Genomic DNA, 22,692 nt, shown 5'->3' with positions numbered 1-22,692 from the left:
TGATAAGTTCGATTGATGATTTGAGGATGTTTGGATTGTTAGTGGTTTGATTTGATATTTGTGTGTCATGAGGTAGGTGATTCCTTAACTTCTTATTATAGCAGGATTTTTATATTCTCTTGTGGTAGTGGGATTGATGAGTCCACTATGACTCGGGTCTCACCCGGACTTGACTTTTACAAGAGACAACATGAATTCGAATAGTGATAGTTCCATCACAATTTTATTACTTCATTTCTCTGACTTTGTTTTCATTTGATATGATTCATTAACCTATTTGATGAATAACATATGGATGAACTTACACTATCCTTATAACTGTTAGAGGTGCTTAGTTAAAAGAATGAGGTGATGCCTGAGATTGGTGTCCGGGAGCCAATATATCAGGGATAATCTTATTTTTTGTATTATAATCTATAAAATCATTTAAAACATACCTTATTTATCTGTGCAGTGATTCCATTAGAAATTGGAAGTAAGTTAGTGAGATGTGATGAGTGGAAATTGGAAGTAAGTTAGTGAGATGTGAAAGAATTGACCTTGAATTGACCTTATTTATCATGTGTGTTTGTGTTACAATAATATAAAGATTTGGAGAACAAATAAATATATATATTTCTATAACAATACATGTCCTTCTTGTTAGACCTGTCTTTGAATTTTATCAATCCTGTTTAGTTTAGATTTACTTTCTACTAAATATTTTCTGTCCTGATAAATAATTGTAGATGTTTTTAATAGACATTCTTGGTAGATAGAATTTTTAAACTGTTTTTCTTCCTATTTATGTTTTTTGTACTAAATATTATACATTTTAAAAATCAAATTTAGGGGTAGAAAGAAAAAAAAATTTTAAAGTGAGTATACTTTCTTTTATTTTAATATTATTGCAAGCATATTTTAGGCTAAATTTACTTTCTTCTGTAGTCATTCTATCTTGATTATGAATGTATATGAATTTGATAGGATGTTGTAGTAGTAAGTAGATTCAACTTTTACTTTTTTTTGCTACATTTTATGAAATTAATTACAAAATATTTTAAAATTCAAGTTTGGGGGAAAGAAAGTTTTCTTTTAAAAGAAAGAAACTAAATTTTATTTGTCTTCAATTAACTATATTTTCAAAATTTAATTTGACATGACCTTCGATATTAGAGGCTAATTTTAGATAATTATATTTGTGTTTTTAAATATATAGTAGACTTAAGTAAAAGTTTTCAATAATAAAAGTTAATTCTAGAGTTAAGATGTTTGGTACGAAAGGATAAGACTGCGTTTTTTCTATTTAAAGTAAAGAAAATTGTATTTTTGAAGTATTAAGAATCTTATAGTTTCATGTAAGAAGAAAAGAATGAGACTTTATGAAAAATCTTCAAATCTAATAGGAATTTATAAGAAGAGGATTGTGAAGTTCAAAATCATTAAAAGCTATCCAGATATAATAATCCTCACATGAAAAAGAAAAAAAAGGATTGAAAATGATCCTGAAAGAAAAGAAAAAGAAAAGCTAAAAGCAAAAGAAAAGAAAAAGAAAAAGAAAAAGAAAAAAGAAAGAAAATTATGTGAGGAGAAGCTTGAGGAGATGTATAATTAAAAATTGACTTCACTTGAATCAACTTGAGGAAGAAGGCTTTATTACATTTTTTTTAACTTGTATTTAAGTATTAACATCCTTACTAATAAAGATCTCATGAAGTTCTTTTTCATATGAATATTCTAAGTAACTTTAATATGAAAAATTGCAGTTCTTCTTAAAATGAATAAAGAATCAGAAATCTTAAACTTGACTACTAAGTATTCTTACACTTTTAGGGTTTAGGGTAAGGTTGTTAAAATTTTTTCTTAAGTTGTGTTATTATATTTATTAGACCAAATTATAGAAATTTAAAAGTTAAACTCTGTATCATAAGTCATATTTTTTTGTAGTAAAAGTGTTACTTGAGGACAAGTAACATTTAAGTTTGGGGGACTTTGATGCACCAAAAATCTATGCATTTTTAGACATATATTTTATACTCATTTTTTGTGATATTTCACTTTAAAGGAAGGTAATTTGCATGATTTTTGCTTCAGGTACAAGAAATGAACTTTTGGTGAAAAAGAAGAAAAAACGGTGCAATTTGGAGCTAAAACGAGCAAGAAAGAAAATTTTGGCTTGATACATTTCGATATATCTTTTTATGCTTGATCTACTTCTCACATATTTTTTCTATGCTTAATCTACTTCTCACATGTTTTTAAATGAAATTACATTTAAAGAAAGTTTTTTTCATGTTTATTTTGTAGGTCTATCTGTTAAGAATAAAACACAACTGAAATGAGATGAAATTGAGCTGAAATGAAGCCAAACGGAGCGAAACAGTGGAGTTGCTGCAGACTGGCGCCGACGACACCCGAGTCCAGAGAAGCGACAAAAAATGGTGCCGAAGGCACCCAGACCAGGGCCAAAGGCGCCCGAGACGATTATGGACGGATGTTTGGCAGTTTTTTATGTTCTAGAAGGCTCCCAAGTGATTCAAACACCTCATGAAGTGATTCAATGCATCTAGACAGTTGGAAAGGCTCTTAAATGAAGGGATGTGTCTCTTAGAGTTATTGAGTGGTTTTTAAATGAAGAGATGTGTATCTTGTAGTGATTCAATGAATCTAGACACTTGGAGTGAAGGGATGTGTCTCTTGAAGTGAAGGGGTGTGTCTCTTGAGAAAAAGGAGGGATTTTATGCCACTTTAAAAGAGAGGGGCCGACGCCTCTCATGGGGTGTGTGTGTGTGTGTGTGTGTGTGCGTGTGTGTGTGAGTGTGGAGTAAAGTCTTATTTGTGGATAGAATTTTCTTGAAAAATTGTAAGAGGAGGGGGAAGGTGAGAGGTTTCTTCTCTATTACATTTCTAAGAGAGAATTCAATATTAATTGTAAAGAGAGAAAGTGCTTCAAGAGAAGTTCAAGCGATTTGCTTAAGGAGGAGTTTAAGATAAATCGTTTTCTTTCATTTCTTTGTTTTGTAAACTTGTTTATATATATATATATATAATCAGTGTTTTGTCGTATCTTCCTCATGAATTCTGAGTAGTCTTCTTTATCTTTCTCTCTGCAATGAGATATGGTGAAATGGAGAGATAATTTGGATGTGTAATTTAAATGTTAAATAATTGTGATGATTTTTCACTCTGTTATTCATTTACTTTTCGATTTGGCCAATTGAAATGTTAAAATTTGTTGTGGAACACATGATCCGGGAAATAAACTATGAGCTCTACAACAAAGTGAGAATCACATTTGATTCCATGAAGGAGTATGTTGTTCATGGAATTGGGTGCAAATAAATAATTGGGTGCAAATAAATAAGAGGTGCAAATAAATAAGAAAATATACATTGTTAGGCGTAGAATTGGAGATTTTAGGGTGACAGACTAAAATCCTCAATTTGGTCATAGTGTTTAAGAACTAAAGCAGGGTTTAGCCTTCAGGAGAACGGAATTGGGAGCTCTGGAGTGAGAGCCAGTATCCTCCCAGCCTAACTACAGATTTAGAGACTAAACCTAAGATTAGTCAATGATTCCCTATAACATTTGACCGATGGTAGAGAATTAAATCTGCTCATATTTGGCACAATACAAATTCAAACCATTTATCTCTATTATTAACCAAAAAATCATTGTAGTGTAAAGGATACTTTCTTAAAATTGACTCTTCGTCACGAAACTTTGTTTAGTCTTAGTAAATTTAACTTTAAAGTTTAGAAATTAATTTAGTAAACTTAGTTTCGTTAGCATACATTAAAACCACTTTAATTAAACTTCCAAACTAATTGCTTATAGTAGTAGACTAGAATTAGCCTAAGGGATTTCTTACCCCGATTCTTCGTGGGAACGATACCGAGGTTTTTAAAGAAAGCCCTATATTATTTGAAGTCATACGTGCACTTGCGTAGAACCCATAGTGTGTGTATTTCGATTTTACATATTAGTTGCTATATATAAATTGGGTCAAATATTTTTGACGTCTTTTGAAAGTTAAATTACTGTGTAACAGCAGGTCGGGCCAAGTTTTTGACGTCGTCTCAGGGAAATTAAATTGACATAAAACACACACAGAAAAATAACACACACTAGAGGCGCATCATTGTACCTGAATGTGGCTCATTTAAAAAAAAAAATTGGCGAAGTGAAGATTGGGATCTTCAGTGATAAGTCCCCCAAATTAGATGTTTTGAACCATTTAGACTATTCATTATGCAGTCCGAAAGTGTTAGCCTCAACAGTGGGGTAGTTGATGCTCATATGAATAATTTCAACAAAAGGGTTGGTGCTATACCAAAGTGGTTTTAAGGTAGGGGAATTAGGGCCAGTCATCTTAACAAGTGTTTCAGAATTTAAGTGTGAAAAAGAAAAAAATACATATTAAAACAATGTAGCGAACGAGCACACTAACCCATGCTAACAAGCAAGTGTGACACACAATATGCTAAAGAAAGCAAACGTAATAGAAAATAAATTATCAGCTAAATGTTTTTGGATTTTTTAGCTTTTTTGCTTTGTTTTTCCATTTTTTTAACTTTTCCACGCCTGCACGGAATACAACAAAAATAAAGATTCGATACAGAAAAATAGAAATCACAAAATAAAAACAAGTAAATGAAAATGTCAACTTTGATCCTAAATTTTTTAACTAAAGTTCTCGTGTTAACAAAAATAATTATTAACTTTTTTCCTCAACAACTACGCCACAAACTTGACAGACCAAAACTTACTAAGATGTAAGTAGGTAATATTGTGCCTAGAATAGTAAATTCTCGTTCATCTTACTATATAAGAACTTAGAATCAAGTCTTTTTAAGGAAAGATTTTTTGCTTTAAAATTTTCAACAGACTTTCCAAGTGCTTCAAGTACTTCCATTTCAATTATGTTTCCTATATGAAAATAGTAAGATTTAGAATCCCAATCCTTGCAATAACATCATTTGAATTAGTGTTTTATCCATCATGATTCTTATGAAGAGGCAAGTTATCTTATCTCTTTTTTTTTCAAGATTTAATAAGAAATAATTTTCATGAATTGGAAAGTCTGAGAATCTTTAACTTTCAAATTTTCATGATTCTTCGTTGTACAATGAAAAAAAAAAGGTGCTAGTTTCGCTTCCTTGAGTGGTCTTATCTCACCCGACACTTTGAAGGGTGAGGCTTCGCTTTTTGGATCGTCTTTTGCCCAATGCGATACCTCTCATTTGTTGGTTCCCATCCCATTGGGTTTACCTTGTTCACAGGTTATCCCCATGCCAGCAAGAAAGGGTGTACTTGGCTAGACTTTGTTGATCTCTTGCCTAACGGGGCATGCTAACTCCCATCGTGTACTTGTGCAAGAGTGTCGCGTATCGATTCCACAAGAAAACTGTAATATTTTTTTTTCATAGAAAAATATCTAGTTTACTAATTTAGTTAACCTAGTTTAGCATTTATCAAAAGGAGGTTTTTAAGTCCTAAGGTCCTAGAAAAATAAAGTATTTAGCAATTGAAAGAAAAGCAGCCAATAGGAGGGTAGTTCATGAATTCCTTCAAGATAGATGAGGCTCATGCCTCTGTGATATGGGGATCATGGCGGTCGTAATTTTTTCTAAATGTTTTTTTCTGCATGATTATTGTCAATCAGAGACATAATACTCATTGTGCCTATATCTAGGTCAAAAGAAGCTTAGAATTCATGAAATTGTGGCTTCCTCAATCCTTATGGTATTTCACATGACTTTTTCAATCCCTTGGGATGATTGTAGAATTCTACTAAAATATATTTATCCTCTCAAAATTCTGTGATTAACCCTTCATGTCCACTGCTCAATGGTTAGAGGTTCTAGTTTCATAAAATATTTTAACTTCTTAGTTGACCAGACTAAAAGTAAAGTAAATTCGGAGGTTAATTGAAATCATAAGTCATGAAAGCATAAGAAAACAATTAATGGAATGACATTACAAAAAATCCACGATAAATCCACTACTCCCTACATCATAGGGACACGAAGAAAAGATTAACAGCTCATTATAGAGAAAATCATAGAAAAAAAAACTATATAGAAATCTATTGCAAGAAACATAAATATGAAAAATTTATGAGAACTTATTTCATCTGCAAAGGCAACCCCTTTCCCTCTCATACAAAATCTCTCACAACTCACAAAATAAAGAAAAGCTCTCTCTTAAAGTTTTCCACCCAAAGAGGAAGACAACCCCAAGGGATCCCTCAAAATCTCTCACAAACTCTCTTTATTCAACCTCCAAGCCTTCTCTGATGTAGAACTTCTTCCAAGAAGCCCTAAGATTTGATTTTATATTAAGAATTATGGTTTAAGCCATCAATTTTCCTTTCCTAAATTGTTTCCTGCTCGTCGGCGTGGTCACACCCGTTTCAGGCGTGGTCATGTCGCTAGACTACCTAGGTAGGTGTGGTCACGCTGCCTTATTGTGTCATATGGTATGGTTATGTTATTTCCAGCATGGTCACACTGGTCATGTTTGATAAGTGGTGTTGGCAAATCGCCTTTAGGCGTGGTCACGTCGCTTTAGGGCACTTTTTCACTGGGTTTTATCGTTCTAACTTGTTCGTATTCAATTAACGCATCATGCACAACATGAACAAAATACCATTCTCAAGCGTAAAATTGTGATAAATAAATAAAATTAACATGTAAAGTACAGAGAAAATAGTAGGTAAAATCACATAAAATTGATACATGTTAATGATAAAATAATGACTTATAATACTAGCAGCATCAACAATCCATCCTTTAATCTCCAAAAGAAGCTTTTGTATATGAATATCATGATTAAGCTTTACAAAGAAAAAGTCAACATTCTTTTATCCCAAACAAAAGTCTCCAACATAAGGATAAGTTACGAACATTTTAAAACAAAAAGACATAAGCATCCAACTATTTGGATAGAAGTCTCAAATTGAGCTGAATTAGATAAATAAAAAAATAGAATAACAGACATCTTAAAACATCATAACAAGCAATGATGTATATAAGGAAGAAGAAAAAAAACAATTAGCTCAGATTTAACCCATCAATTATGATGGGATCTCCAACCAAGAAATTGAAAAAAAAGCAAAACATCAAAGAATAAATTCCTTTAAAATGGTTGAAACATAATGCCCAAAAGATAAATGTTTCCATTCGCATAAATGAAGCAAAAAAAATAATATCTTAAAACAGAAGGACAATAAAGAAAAGAAGAAAATGGGTGAAAACCAGTAGAACCACAAAATAGAAAAAAAAAATAAGAAACTTTAAAAGCAGTAGTAGCCAAAGGTAACAATAAGGAATATAAGAATCACCAACAACATTAGTATTCATCGATCCAAAACAATCAACAATATCAGCAACAACCAATAATAAAAAAAGAACAAATGATTCCAACAAAAAAAAAGGAAAAAAAAATAAAAAAAGAAAAAAAGAAAAAAAAAGAAAAAAACTAAATAATAAAGATCAGATAAAATGAATTTTCCAAAAATGGTTGAGATTCTAAGCACAGTGAGGGGGCACATCATAACTAAATACACCATCCAACAACCTTACTCAACTAGCGTATAAATGAAGTATATGAAGAAATATGAATAAAAAAAAAAAATAAATTCCCCAATAAAATATGGTACTCTATTCTTAATTTTTTATTTCTTCCACTTCAATTTAATCTTCAAGCAAAATTTTCTATAAATGATCTTAGAAGAGCTAAATTTTTAAAAATTCTACCATTCCTTTTAAACCAAATATGAAGCAATAGTTTGAACAGCTAGTAGAAAAATTTCTTGTGAATTTTACAACCAATGCTTTTAGCATAATAAAACACTTAAAAGAAATTGCTCAGAGCTAGCAAGAAAAAATCACCATTAGGAACACAACTCTTCAACATGCTATGAGAGAAAAGAGCACTTAAATAATAAGTGATTATGAGTCTTTAAACCATTAAGAAGAATAATAGAATTAAGATTGACATTTGTACCACTATAATTAAGAAAATTAGATGTCTTGAGACCTTCATTAAAACTTCTCCAAGAATGTAAAGCCAAATTTATAGAATAACATTTATACCAAATACAATTTCAATCTCTAATTAAAAGATTTTCATTAATAAACAGATAAATTATTTTATTAGAAATGAAAAATGTCCCCTATCAAAAGTAATCAATACTATTATCAATAACATGAATGATATAAACAAGTTGTAAACAGCTAGCAGGAACATCCCAATGTTGAGGAAAAGACCAACAACCACTAAATAAAATATCCTTGATTTTAATAAATTTAGGAAAAATGAAACCAATAAAAAAAAATACTTACAAAACATCTCATGTAACAAAAATTCTTTGATCCAAAGACCATAGAAATAAAAAGGAGATTACTATTGTTATTAACTTGAAAAGAAAAATATCTTCTAATTTAAAAGCAACTTTGAAAATATCTTTCCAAAAGAAGAAGACTTAGGAAGAGTAGTAATCCAAATAAACCCATAATGATCAACACGCCAATTAGCTAAGAGGGAGTTAGAATTAAAATGTTTTAAAAAACTTTAGATTTACAGATAGAATTAATATTATCTAAAGTCGGAATATCAAGACCACCAAAAATTTTTGATAAAGTAATGGTTTTCAAAGAAATAGCAACCATCTTTTTCTCATTACTAATATGAGAAAAAAATTGATAACTAATGGTGTAATTTTATTTCTAAGGCAGTTAAATATAGAAGTAGAACGAAATGAACAATAAAGACAACTTCTAATAGTATAATTGATCAATTGAAAATGAACAACCATTGACCAAATGTTCTGCTTACAACCTGCTAACCACTTATGAAGCTTTTCAATAATAATATGAAAATCAACCATGTTCATCTCATAGCATTTAATAGTAATACCAAGGTATTTTCATGGTAAAGGCTTGATGGTAAAATCACTAATGTCACAGAAAATCTATTGCAAACAAGAATCAACAACCTTAAAATAGCAAATAATAGATTTAAAGAAGTCGATAACTAAATTATAAGCATAACTAAACATATTCAAGATCTTTGACATATAATGCATAGAGGTGGGATTAGTTTGACCTAAAATCAAAATATCATTAGCATAAATAGATGATTAAATTTATATAAGCATTGTTGCATATTAAATCATTTAATAACATCCAACATAGAGGATAGAACATCTATTATAATATCAAATAAATAAGGGGAAAGAGGACATCCTTGACACAAACCAGAAGAAGCATTAAACTAATCATTCGTTTCACCATTTATAATAGCAGAAAAATAAAAACCAGACGTACAAACCTTAATCCAATGATTAAAAGAAACAAAGAAGCCCACTTTAACCAAACTGTCATAAATAAATTCTCTATTCACCATATCAAAAGCCTTCTTTAAACCAATTTTGGAACAAAATCTCTTATCGGAATCATAAAAATTAAAATCATCTACAATCACATTAGTCAAAACAATGCAATGAGCTGTATCTCTTCTATTTTATGAAAGCAACTCGAGCAGGATTAATAATATTATTAAGAATATAATAAATTATATCTTTTAAAAGCTCGAGTATAATCTTATATAAACTATTACAAAGAGATATAAAACCAAAATCACTAAAAATTTGAGCCTCAATTTTTTAGGAATTAACATAATGATAACATCCTAGATTCGACCAGAGAGTGTTAGTAGAGAATAAAATTTTGATAACTTCAACAAAATCATCTTTCAGGATAATTTTTAAAAGAAATTCTTCAAGCCTGAGAAATATATATATATTTATTTATTTATTTATTTATGGAGCGCAAGATAATTCGAGCCAAAAATTTCTATATGCTTATCCCAATACTTTCCAAATATATATAATAAGCCTAAAATTTATCATACAAATCCACCACGCCTCCAACTGCCGGGCAGTGGTTCTCGCCGGGCATCTCGACAATTCCGCGGCAACGAAACATGCCCGGCTTTTCCGGGCAGCTACCTGTCCACATCCGATCGTGCAATGATGACGATCGCTACGCCATCTCGGTCCCAGATTGTGTGCATTTGAACGGACGGGATTATCTCGAAAGGAAAATAAAAAATTATTAAATAAAACTTTCTTAAATAAATTATTATTATTATTTTTATTTCTGGGTCCGTCGGAGACGAAAAAGAAGGGAAATTTCTGTTGGGAAAGATTCGAATACGGCCCGCCGGGAAAAGGAACCGGCGAACTTAACTGCATCGGCGGTGGCGGGAGATGGGAGAGTGTGAGGTTCGATGCCGCCGGGGAGGGTAGGAAATGATGGAATGAAGGGGCTAGGGTTTGGGTCTGGAGGAGTGGGAGGACGGGAGATGAAGGAGTGCGAGCGGGGAGGGGGTGAGGCGTGTTTGGTGAAGGAGGAGGATGGATGCATCGATCCCGATGTCGACCTTTTCTATATTGTAAGATGATTATCTCATTCCCTCTCTTGAAGGGGGTTTTAGTTTTGCAGAATGTATGCATTGGCATTGACGTGTATTTGTTCGTGTACATTTGTGGTGTTGAAGAAGATTTGTTGTTTATTTCTGTTCTATTTTGTCTGAGATTGCTGTGGATGGTAGCGAGGTGGATGAAAATTTGGAAGGGTGGCGTCAGGATTGTTCGTTGTTGTATTCATTTACTGCTTTTGATTCGGGCGATAAATGAATTGACATTAATTGACATTAGGCAGTGCATTGCTGCAGTGCATTGCTTTTTTTTTTTTTCCAAAATTTTAAACTTGAAATGAAAGTGTGTTTCCTGTTTGAACATTTTTGATATCTTTTCGAGAAAAAGGAAATTAAATTGCTGTAATTTATTTTTTATTTTTGTTCGATTTTCTTCTTGGATACGAGCTAATCTTTTATACGCGATGCGAGGCCTGTGAACCCGTCGATTTCATATATCTTAGGCAAATTTCTTTGTCTTCATTTTATTTTTCATTTTTTGAACTCTCAAAACTATAATGATCCTGATCATCAAGAGATGATTACAATTATAGGGTTTTGTATTTGGAATTATTAGAAACATCTTGCAGAAAGTGTGTTATTGGTTTAATCAAAGGTTTCTTGACTTCAAATAACATGCTTCATTTGGTAATATTTTTTAGCTACTTTGGCAAAATCTGACAGAGAATGGCTTAACAACACAACATCAACAAAAGAGGCCTTATTATATATATCCATGTATAAAGCCATAAATATGTCAATCAGAGATCCTTTTGGTTTACTTGATATTCCTTGTTTAGCTGTATGAGTAGAGTTTCTGTGGACTTTATGGCAGGATGTCAAACTCCAGCATGTCTTGGGGCATGTTCAGAGAGAATTTGAAGATGGAGTTTCTGTGGAGAACTTTGGTACGGATTGCTTTGTTGAAATTATCTCCTGAGCTGTTTATGACATGATCATTAATGGTGATTTTTTTTATAACTGATTTCAGGGGCAAAATTTGGTGATTATGGTTCATTCTTACCTACTTACAAGCGTTCTCCTTCCATCTTATCTCAGCTTAGAAGCCCACCAAAGGATACCAGTCACACTGTCGTCAAATCTCCTAATGGTTTATCATGCAAGGTACTTGCTTCTAAATAAGATGGAAATACCATTTAAATATGAAGGAAATTATTTTTATTATCTTAAAAGGATAAACTTTTGAATCAAAATATAATAATTATAGATCCACACTTACAGGGTGCATCTAATAACGTATCAATTCAAAACAATGCACCTACTGCAAAAAATTGTCCTGTTTTAATCAAGGATTTGGATTTGGAAGGCTCAGCCAGAAAGGATGCTTCCACAACTGTATCTACAACTAGAAATCCTGTAGAAGATAATGATTTAATTAATAAAGGAACCAAAGGTTCTATCCGGAATTCCTTGAAGGTTCGCATAAAAGTTGGACCAAATAACATCTCAGACCAAAATAATTCTGCTATCTACAGTGGCCTGGGTCTTGAGCTCTCACCGTCCTCATCCTCAGAGGACAGTCCCGAAGGAATCGAGGGTATTTTTGAAGATGGTGTTACCAATGTGTCTCAACAGGCCATCCTCCAGGTAATGTCCCAGCATAGATGTTCCTTTGGAAAATTTGGGAAATGCTTTCTAATGCGTTATTGTTTTTATGTGCAATGAAGCAGATGATGACAGACTTTCCCATTGCAGAAGATTGCTTTCTTTCCCCCCTGCAAGAAAATTTGCTGAGTTTGGCAAATGAAGGGGAAGACATCAATGGAAATCACAGAGGGGATCTTCTTGGTAAGAGCATTTCTGAGGTAATCTCTATTTCAGGTCAGTTGAATTCACCACTACGAAGCTCCCAGGACAGCAAAGATATTGCCTTGAAGATTCTTCATGAAAACACCCAAATTGGAGGGTTTAAATCTGAGCTAAATAATGATAAGGTTTTTGAGAAAAAAGTGGATGTTGAAACAGTGGAAGGGCAAGATCTCACCTTTCAAACCTCTAGCATCCCTCTTTTGTTAGATTCTAGGACCGCTGAATCTAAAATATTGGTCAGAAAAGTTGTTTCTAAAACTCAGGAAGACTCGGCCATAGGCACTAAGAAGACATTTGATGAGCAGACTGAATCACGTAGGATTTTGCCGAATGACAACAATATCCAGAGGCTAGGCAATAGGAACTCATTTGACTCAGAAAGAAGCATGGAAGGTGGTGGCGTTGCTGGTTTAAAAGAGAGAGCGTTTTCTTGTAAAGTGCAGCCTAGCCCTAGAGTAAATTTGACTAGGGGAGAGCCTTCCAAGAAGAACATGATTTGTGGGAACACTGATCTTTCTTGCTTGCTGAAAGAACGCATGGACAAACCTGAAAATGACATGGAATTTGATGGGCCTAAAGTTTACGAAGATCACATTATTGGAACTAAGCTGGATGATGCAAAAAAGGCAGATGAACTTTCTGAAGTCAAACGAAAGTTGAAAGTTAACGCTTCAAATGCTACTTCACTAACTGATCTCCCAAAAAAAACTACAGTTTCTCTTTGTTTTTTGCCAGGAAAAGATGAAAAGAAATTACATTCAAAAGAGGGTGTTGAAATCAAGTCCAAACAACTGAAATCAATGAAGGAATCACTGCATGAAGATCTCAAACATTCACAAAGAGAGGTTGCTTGGGAAGGAAAGGATGAGGTAGTGCTTGGTAAAATGCAACCTTTAATTGCTAAGAACAGGATAAATGATATTAATATAGTGAAGAAAAAGTCTAGGGTGAGATCCGTAGATAAAAAGTCAGCTTTTTCGTCGAGTAATGAAGCACCTATACAAACATGCACAGATGCTGCTGTTGCAGCTGTTCCTATTGTAATTAAGGATAATTGGGCCTGCTGTGATAGATGTGAAAAATGGCGCCTTTTACCAAGTGGGACAAATCCTGATGATCTCCCAAACAAGTGGACGTGCAGTATGCAAGTTTGGCTGTGAGTTATTGCTCCATGTTTCATTCGATTGAATTCAGAATATTTTTGCGTAATCTTTATTTATATGCTAAAAATTATTAAAGTATGTTCTTACAACTACTATCATTATATTTGTTCAGCATTACTAATCTTCCGGTCAACTAATTTTTAGGCCTGTTGGAATGAACCATTGTCTCATTAGTGAAGATGAAACAACGAAGTTCATGAATCCACAATGCCATGAATCCCTCCTTGAGAGCAATGCTATTCCCGACCACTCTGCTCCATCAGCATCTTCAGCTTCTCTTCATGGTATTAATCTCATTAAAGTAATTTTTATGCTTGATATTTTGAAGATAATGCATGTAATGAAATATCAGTCATAGCACCTGATCATTCAGATCATGTTTGGATCGTCTGTTCTGCTAATAATTATTGAATGTCTTCTAATAAATCTTAATGCAGTAAATCAAGCAAGCTGTCAGATGGGCTCGATAAATGACACGAACTGCAATTATATAAGAAGGCTGAGTGATGCTTCCATGGAAACACAAAACGTACACCTCAAGGCGAAGAGGAAAAGTCTTCAATGTTCTTCAAATGGAGGTCTGGTATAGCTAGGAAAACCATTTTAGCTTTGCTTGTGCTTGTTGGCTTTTATCTGATGTTCCTTTCCAATAAACTTAGGAAAGAAATGCTGGAAAAATGTGTTATTTTTTTATTTTTCATTATAGTCATTTTAATTTCTTTCCAGTTGGCACTAGGCAGAGCAAGGATTCGAAATTGATAGGGAAGGGATTGATCAATTCAGATATTTCTGGGCCAAAGAAGACAATCCATCCCGATGGCTTCCATCTTCTCAATAAGGATAGCAAAATAAGCTCTGATTTAACGCCAAAAGTAATGCCATACTTGGCTAATAGTTCCTCTGCTGTTGATTTGACTTGGAAGCAAATGGGGGAGCTTGGAGATAAATTTTTAAGTAACTCTGTGAGGGAGTTGAAAGGTAGTTGTTCCTCACTAAATGGGACCATGAAGGCACATGTCGGGGTTCATGCAGGCAGAAAATTTAAACAAGCAGGTCTAATAGATTCTGAACTTTCTGATAACTCTTTAATTCCTGTTAAGAAGAGAAAAGCAAGAGAGTGGCATGAAATCCAGAATAATCAAACTGCAATGAGAAGCCGGCATCTGGGTGAAAAGGGGGTCATGCTTGGGGAAGATAGCAGAAGTGTGAAAAAGAAGGAAAATAAGTTTAATACATCAAACTCTGCAACAGAGGCTTATAGCACAAGCAAAATAACCAGTGCAAGTGGTAAGTCACATGATAAAACCAAAAGGACTTGTAGAACTGGGAAACTGTTTATCGATGACAAGGTGGATAACCAAGTTGCTGCCGTACACGCTTCAGCCGAAGGTAACTTGAATTCCTTAAAATTGTCTTGTTCAAGCTCTCCTCTGTATTTTGTTTTTTCATCTCCTTTAAAGGCTTGTAGTTCTGATAAGCTTTCTCAAATAGGAAATTCAGTTGGTAAGACTTATGCTAATAATTTAGGGGCATCTGCCATTGAAAGATCAAATAGATGCTTCAGTGGAGAGGTCAATGGCAAGATGAGCCAAGGCTCAAGAAAAAAGGAAAGCAGTTGTTTTATCCAGGGAACATCAGTAGGAAGATCTCCAGGTTGTAAATCTATGGTTTTGAGTCCGTTGGATGGGGTTTGTGGTGATCCTATTAAGGCATCATCCATCCTAGATTGTGGTAAAGCCGAAAGTGAAGCTGTTGGAATCAATGTGGTAAATTCTGTGCCATCCTTCTTTGATCATCACGGTACATATGATACCGATCCTTTGAACCCATTCAAAAATCTTGGCAAATTTAATGAAGCCGCTGGGAATGCTGATGATATTGCTAGTAGACATTGCGAAGACGGGACTGTGATATCTGAGTCAGGTAAGAGATTATGCTTCAAGAATAGGAACAAAACATTTCAATGTGAATTCAATAAAGAAGGTAAGATGAAGTTATCAAATATTTTTTCTGAAGAAGAAGAACTTCATTCTTTGAGGAATGGCATGCAAGGCACACCAAATCAATGTCTTGATTTGATGTCAAGCACAAAAGCAAAAGGGTTCGAAGTGTGTCCTACTGGTGAAACAGTTAATGGTTTGCTGGAATTGGATAAACTGGAAAAGGCTTCTGATGGTAAGAACGTTGCACGAAATGGTAATTTTAGGCGTGAAAAGGCTGAAGAGCCTTCTGATCAGCCCCCTATGAGAAAATGTGTAGCCTCCAATGCTGCTCTTGTGGCCATGAAAGAGGCCAAAGAATTGAAACATGCAGCAGACCGTATGAAGGTTAGCTTGATTCCTGCAATATATCTGTTAAACTTAATTCTTATTGAAGGAAAGCCATTATCTTCTTCTGCATGATAACAATTTATCAAATTTTGAACATTTACACAGAATTTAGGACAAGAACTTGAAGGTATTGCTCTCTACTTCCAGGCAACCTTGAAGTTTCTGCAAGCTGCTTTTCTTTCAGAGCCATCTAGTAATGCTGACATCAAATATAATGAATTAAATGAATTATTGAAAACTTACACTCAGACGGCAGGTTTATGCGAGTAAGTCAGTTTACAGCAAGAAGTTATTATGATGGATATCAGTGCACATACGTTTTTGAAATATTTGTGAATTTGCAAAACATTTAGCTTATCTAGCTTATCTTACAGATGTTCCTTTCTAGTTAAATACCTTCTACAGAACTGTAATCTTAATCCTAGTAAAAGGTGGTGTTTAACTATGGTGGAAATGGAAGGAACATCGCTGAAGTTAGCTACCTGAAAACACCAATATTTTCTCTTATGCATTTTTTTTCTTAAATTTTACCTGTCATGCTGTTTGAAATGCAGAACATATCTTGAAAATCTTATGCTTTATTATTAAGGTGCATTAGTTCCTCTCATGCATTTGTGTGCATTAGTTTCTAGGGCTGTATTGTGATGTCATCATTACTATATACTTGCATTGTCTTGTGATCATGTATACTGATTAGCTTTTGACATTTTCTTCTTTCATTTCGATCATGTTGTTTGTGTTGTATTTCATTTTTTGCATGATAAATTCCCAACTTCTCTTAGTATTTATATTTTGATTGGCATGGCTTCTATAAATAGGTTAGGTTATAAATTGACCCTTAAAGCTTATTTGTCACAACTCGGCTCGAGATTTTGGAATATTAAGGTGGGAATGAACGGTCGGATAGAGGAAGAACTATCTAACATTTTTATTTCTTAAACAAAAGCATCTAAAATAAAAAGAGTCATTCTATTTCACAAAACTCTAATTTACAACAATTTGTTCAAATTTAAAAATTTTACAGCTAGTAGCAAAGTAAAAACTAGAACATTTCTCTCTGGGCTCCTTGACGTTTATACACATAGTTTTTAGGATTCATCTAATTCCCAACTTCTCTTAGTATTTATATTTTGATTGGCATGACTTCTATAAATAAGTTAAGTTATAAATAGACACTTAAAGCTTATTTGTCACAACTCGGCCCAAGATTTTGGAATATTAAGGTGGGAACGAACGGTCGAATAGAGGAAGAATTATCTAATATTTTTATTTCTTAAACAAAAGCATCTAAAATAAAAAGAGTCATTCTATTTCATAAAGCTCTAATTTACAACAATTTGTTCAAATTTAAAAATTTTTTAGCTAGTAGCAAAGTAAAAATTAGAATATTGTACATATCTCTCTGGGCTCCTTGACGTTTGTACACATAGTTAGGATCCATCTATTTTAAAGAAAGTTTTCCTGAAAAAATATTAGCAACTAGAGGTATATGTTAAGCTATTCCGTGAGAAAATATCTCTAAATTATAATAATTCACATTTTAAAAATATTTTGTAAAAAAATAGTAAGCAGTAGGAAGAAGAAGGTAAAGAAATCAGTTTTATTGTTTCTTTTATTTATTTTGGTTTTATTGCATGTATGATATTTCATTTCTTTCTGTTATTTAATATTGGCTTTAAACAATTAAACATATGAAAAGCATGAAATTTACATTTTGAAAGTAAAATATTGAAAGAGTGAAAAATTTGCAATTTATTTCAGAAATGAAAAGAACTACTATAAAATAAAAACATATTTACTCATCTATTCAACACAGTTATATGTCACTTCCTCAGGCCAACTTAATTATTTGTTGTACGTATAACACATTAACTTTGATTAGCCTCTATTCATTTTTTATATTGTTTCATGCTAATACTAATTTTACTATTTTATTATTATTATTATTTAGATAAATTTTTTTGCAATTTATCTAATTACTTATCTATTTTTTATTTTATATGAAAATATATATTGTTGCAGTTAATATAGCACAATTAAATCAATTAACTAATTTTTTTTTTCTTGCATGCTTGAATTAGGAGTAGGGGTTTATGTGAGTCAAGCTGTCTCGTGAGCTAGCTCGAGCTCGGTTCGATAAGTTGCTCGTGAACTTAGCTTGATGAGCTAACAAGCCAAGCTCAAGCCAACCTCGACTTCACTCGTTATTGGTGAGCCGGCTCTTTTAAAAAATATATCAGTTTAAAATATACTTAAAATATATTAAATTTCAAGACTTTATCTTAAAGTATTAAAATTATTTAAAAAGTAATATTTTATATTGTAGATTAGGTGATTTTTTATTATTTATCTCTTAATTATTCATTTATATTTGTCATTGTATTATAAAGCTAGCTTAAATTAATATCATTTTCTCTCTTTTATAATAAACAAGCTAGCTCGAGAGCCGGCTTGAACTAATAGATCTAAGTTCAAGCTCGAGCTGGTACTTGATAAAAGTAATTAAGCTCAAAATCAAGTTGAGGGTAGCTCGAGCTTGGCTTGACTCGTTACACCCTTAATTAGGAGCAACTTTTTAGGCTTTTAAATGTAGGGTTCTTAAATTTTAGCTTTGGTTTAATACAATTTAATTAGAAAAATAACACTTAAGTATTTAAATCGAGCATCATACTTGACATTTCTATTCTTTGTTTCAACTTCCAAATCGGAGCCCTAACATATATTTATAAAATTCGGAAATTTGAGTTAGTTTTTTGAATTTTCCATCAAATTAACTATGACTCAATTTTTTTTAGCAAAAATATAATAAACAAATGATTAAATAGAAACTCTAAGTTTAACATTTCTTACCTAAAGATGTTAAATGTCCCTTACTCTTGCTGTTGAGTCGTTTCCTTGTATCCATAGCACAAAAGCATGAAAGGCTCTATACGTTTGTAGGAGATGTCGCTCGGTCAGTCGAGCATCTCCTGCACGCTAGAAAGTTTCTTGCAAGCCGAGCATCTCTCATATGCAAGAATAGTTTTTTGCAAACCGCTTCTTGCTCCCAAAGCTCGCAATCACTCGTCTGGGTGCCTGACGAAAAACTCCACACAACAAGGGGGAAGTCGCAAGCACTTATTCTTTTTTTTTTTCATTTGGTTAGAGCACGAGATCCCCTCTTGCTCATAGTTTGTCGAAGACGTACAAGGAAGGCTTGCTTGAGCCACTCGTTTTTCCTTCCCTTCGGTCACGCCTTGCACGACTTCATCGAAGTCGCTTGGTAACCCTCTCGATCTAGCTTTCTCTTTCCTTCCCTTCCCTCTCCTTTGTTCTCGTACCTCTGCTCTTGCTCTCTGCTCTTGGTTTCTTTCTTGGAGTGAAGAAACGTGGGGATAACCCTTGATTAAGACTCGTGGGTGATGAGACTTCCCTTCGAACGACACCTACTCCACTTTCCTTCGAACAACACCTACAAAGCAAGTGTCGAGAAGACCTGGGCGTTGGGCGGGCCGGGTTTGGCATGGCCTGGGCTTATTCAGACTTTGACTAGTCAAAGCGGACTCGGGTCGGGCTTGAGCCCGAATTCTTTTTATAATTTCATAGCCAAGCCCGCCCACTAAATGGGTTGTCCCAGCCCGCAGGCCACCATGATCTTTAAAAGAAAACTATTTTTTTATATAAAAAATTAATAAATTATAAATTTTTTTTACATTTTCTCTTGAACCATGTTGTTGATTTAAAATATCAAAAAATTTATGTAATATAAATGTTTGATATATGAACAGATGTGCGACAAGAGTTTTAACTTGATTTTATATGTACAATTTTTTTTATACGTTTAAGTGAATTTAATAGCAAATGTATAGACACAAAATACATAAGATTTTAAACTGAGAATATCTCGATATGTAAATACAAAGGAGTTGAGTAAAATACTTAAAAAAAATGATTTATATACATACTACTCAACAATTTATATTTAATTACATATCTAACACCCGATTTTCAATTTTTACATATTTGTCATCTCATATATACATGAAAGTTGTATTTCATTTAAAAAAAAATTAAAAGTGATAATTTTTATGTGATATAAAAGATTTGGTTGGTATTAATATAAAAATAAAAATTTATGACTAGGTAAAGAAGAGAAAGGATTAGGAAATTAATCGCCTCAAAATTTTACAATTGCAAAATATATTTATGAGATTGGGCCATTTAGTGGGTTGAGCTTGACGTTGGTCGGGCTCATTCAGGCATTGACAAAGTCAAAGTGGGCTAATGTCGGGTTAGGACCACAAAATTTTAATTTTTCCATAGTCAACCCCGCCCATTCTAACCGACTTATAGCAAGCCCGTCGGGTTGCCCGCTCAATGAACAAGTCTAGTAGAGAGTGGTAATTTTACATTTTTTTTTAAACAGTCAAGTTAATTAAAATTTTAAATGATTATTGTTACTTTGCTTTATACTTTATTTTTAGTAAGGGTTTTAGAAAATCTTGTTGTTCATTGTAACTCATGTTTGCCTCACTTTGAAGCTCATGTTTGTCCCTATCATTATTGACCTTGTCATACTTAAACATATATTTGAGCTTGCTTTCTTCACAAGTGAAATTCATCTTCTAATGGATAATGTTTAGGAGAATTTGCATGCATACTACACAAATCGAATGTCTATAGACATCTAACTCTTACTTTTTACATTTACTTGTGTAACACTTAAATCTTTAACATCACTTTAAAATACTGCTAATATTTAATTGCGACAGTGAATGTGGCTGAAATTTTGGAGTTGCCTGATAGGTCAATTTTCTATGCGTTAGCGTTCAACTTTTTTAAAATGCAGAAAGGTTCATCGGCGCTGGGCTTGAGTTTGTTGTAAAAACCTATAGGAAATCGTTCTTTCTTAAGGCAGATCCACATGAAGTCTCCTTCTTTAAATGTTACTTATTCTCTAGATTTGTTAAACTGTGCTTGATTGTTATGCCTTTGTTTAGAGATTGTTTCCCCAACTTTCTTGTGGAGTTGTTGAATTTAGTAAGCATGTTTTGTTGCATTCTCGTTGATATCTACTGGGGGAAGAAGTGGAACCAATTCAAGAGGCATATTCAGTTTGCGGTCATACACGATGTCGAATGGTGTGTGTTTTGTGATCTTGCTTGTTGATCTATTATAAGCAAATTCGGCTTGAACAAAAATGAGATCTCATTATTTGATATTTTTCCCAACGAAGCAGTGAAGAAGATTCCCAAGACTTCTATTAACTACTTTGGTTTGCCCATCTGTTTGAGGATGTGTTGCAGAGCTAAATTGGAGTTTAGTACCTAATTTGCTCTATAGGGTTCGCCAAAAAGTGGTTCAAGAATTTAATCGATCGGAAGTAATGGCCCTGGAATGTTGTGAAGCCGAACGATTTCACGGAAGTACAAATCAGCAATATGAGATGTATCTAACATTCAGTGGCAGGGGATGAAGTGCGTCATCTTGGAAAAACTATTTACTATCATGATAGAATCCTTATTCCTTTGTATGCGTGCTAGTCCTTGTTGACCTCATTTTTAGTGAGGTCTTAGTCTCCTACTCTTAGAACCTAGGATCTAGCTTTAGGAGTTCTTATTGACCATCCTAGCGGACTAGCAAATGAGCCAACCTCACGTAGAACTTCAAGCCACTTCTTGACTCATTTTTGTGAAGAACTCGTATGAGTGGTTCCAAGCACTCAACTTCTAGTTGCAAGGGCTAAGGACCAATATGCAGAGGGCCTGAAAATGAGTTCCTATAGGATCAAACAGCCTTAGGTGAACCCTTTGTGACTCGATTACTCGCGAATGTTGTAATTCACACAGTCACTGCACCACACACGACTTTGACTTGATTTGACTCGTCCGCCGGCAAACTCGCCTGAACGACCTCGGATGACGAAACGGACCGCGTCGACGCGTCCAGAACGTCGACTTTAGCTAAGAGGGACACCCATATTTCTAGGGTTACACACGCGCACATATGGCACGGAAATCGATGCACGATAGCGGGCGTGGGCCCGGGCTCAACCCAGGTTCATTTCGAGTTTGTCTTGGGTTGGATATGGGCTGAACACAGGCTTCTTGACTCAGCTTATAAGATTTTGAATTTCAAATTTTAAATTTTAAATTTATCATTTAATCTCCCATTAAGCTTTTCCATTTAAGTTGACTGCCTGGAAGGAAATCATTCAATTCCACGTTAATGCTTCACGTAACGGCTCTGGAATTTTTGGCTATACAGTTCAATTCGCCCCTTTTTCCTCTTCGGTTGGCTCCCACTCCCGCTCTCCCTCTGCGCTCGACAGATTCCCGCTTACCTTCTCCCCCTCTCTGCACTGCGCCTCTTCCTTCTCTCGCCCGATTCCTGAAATCCAAGCTCCGCTCGCCTCTTCCTCGCGCGATCTCCTCCTCCTCGCGCTGAAGACCCGCACTCGCCTCGCCCGCTCCTCTCTGTGACTCGATCGGAGCTCCCGATCGAAGCATCTGCTGCGCTCCTTCCTCTCGCGCGCGACAAAACAGCTGCCCGACGCTGCTCTCGATCCCATTCCTCCGCTCGCCGCTCTCCTTTCCAACTCGAGGCTGCGAACGAGCTCCTTTCTCCCGCTCAGCGAAACACTCGTGATTAAAGTTAGCCGGAAAAGCGACCACGGGATCACCGCGTCTAAGGACTTCCAACTAAAATCTCTACACAGTTGCAGGTTCGTTTCTGGATCACCCTTTTCTTTTCATTTTTTTTTTTTATTTTCAATTAAAAAAAAAAAATCTTGTTATCATTTATTATCAAGTGTATATCCTAAATCAATCCGTTCTTCTTTCTCAACATAAGAAAATTTTGTGATTTACTTTGACTGGACAAATATAACATGGATAAAAAAAAATGATTCTAGTCATATTAACGCA

General features: G+C 34.0%; 1 protein-coding gene across 6 annotated transcripts in view; it reads left to right on the top strand.

Moving 5' to 3' along the window:
* Positions 1–10,131: 10,131 nt before the first annotated feature.
* The window catches only part of LOC110037325, a 40,009-nt gene continuing 27,448 nt past the window's right edge, over positions 10,132–22,692 (top strand). For 3 of the 6 annotated variants that reach the window (XM_020741942.1, XM_020741941.1, XM_020741940.1), the window contains exons 1-10: positions 10,133–10,440; positions 11,300–11,372; positions 11,456–11,589; positions 11,707–12,072; positions 12,156–13,450; positions 13,602–13,741; positions 13,895–14,035; positions 14,184–14,846; positions 14,949–15,784; positions 15,893–16,053. In XM_020741942.1, the coding sequence (XP_020597601.1) occupies positions 10,276–10,440; positions 11,300–11,372; positions 11,456–11,589; positions 11,707–12,072; positions 12,156–13,450; positions 13,602–13,741; positions 13,895–14,035; positions 14,184–14,846; positions 14,949–15,784; positions 15,893–16,053 (3,974 nt within the window). In that variant the 5' untranslated portion in view covers positions 10,133–10,275. Of the gene's footprint in view, positions 10,441–11,299; positions 11,373–11,455; positions 11,590–11,706; positions 12,073–12,155; positions 13,451–13,601; positions 13,742–13,894; positions 14,036–14,183; positions 14,847–14,948; positions 15,785–15,892; positions 16,054–17,868; positions 17,963–22,692 lie in introns of those variants that run through there. The other 3 variants (XM_020741946.1, XM_020741943.1, XM_020741945.1) reach the window with 3 other exon arrangements.

The sequence above is a fragment of the Phalaenopsis equestris genome, unplaced genomic scaffold (assembly GCF_001263595.1).
Source record: "Phalaenopsis equestris unplaced genomic scaffold, ASM126359v1 Scaffold218760, whole genome shotgun sequence".
Lineage (NCBI taxonomy): Eukaryota > Viridiplantae > Streptophyta > Magnoliopsida > Asparagales > Orchidaceae > Phalaenopsis > Phalaenopsis equestris.
Note: the sequence above shows the minus strand (reverse complement) of the source record. Positions and strands in the feature narration are given on the sequence as shown.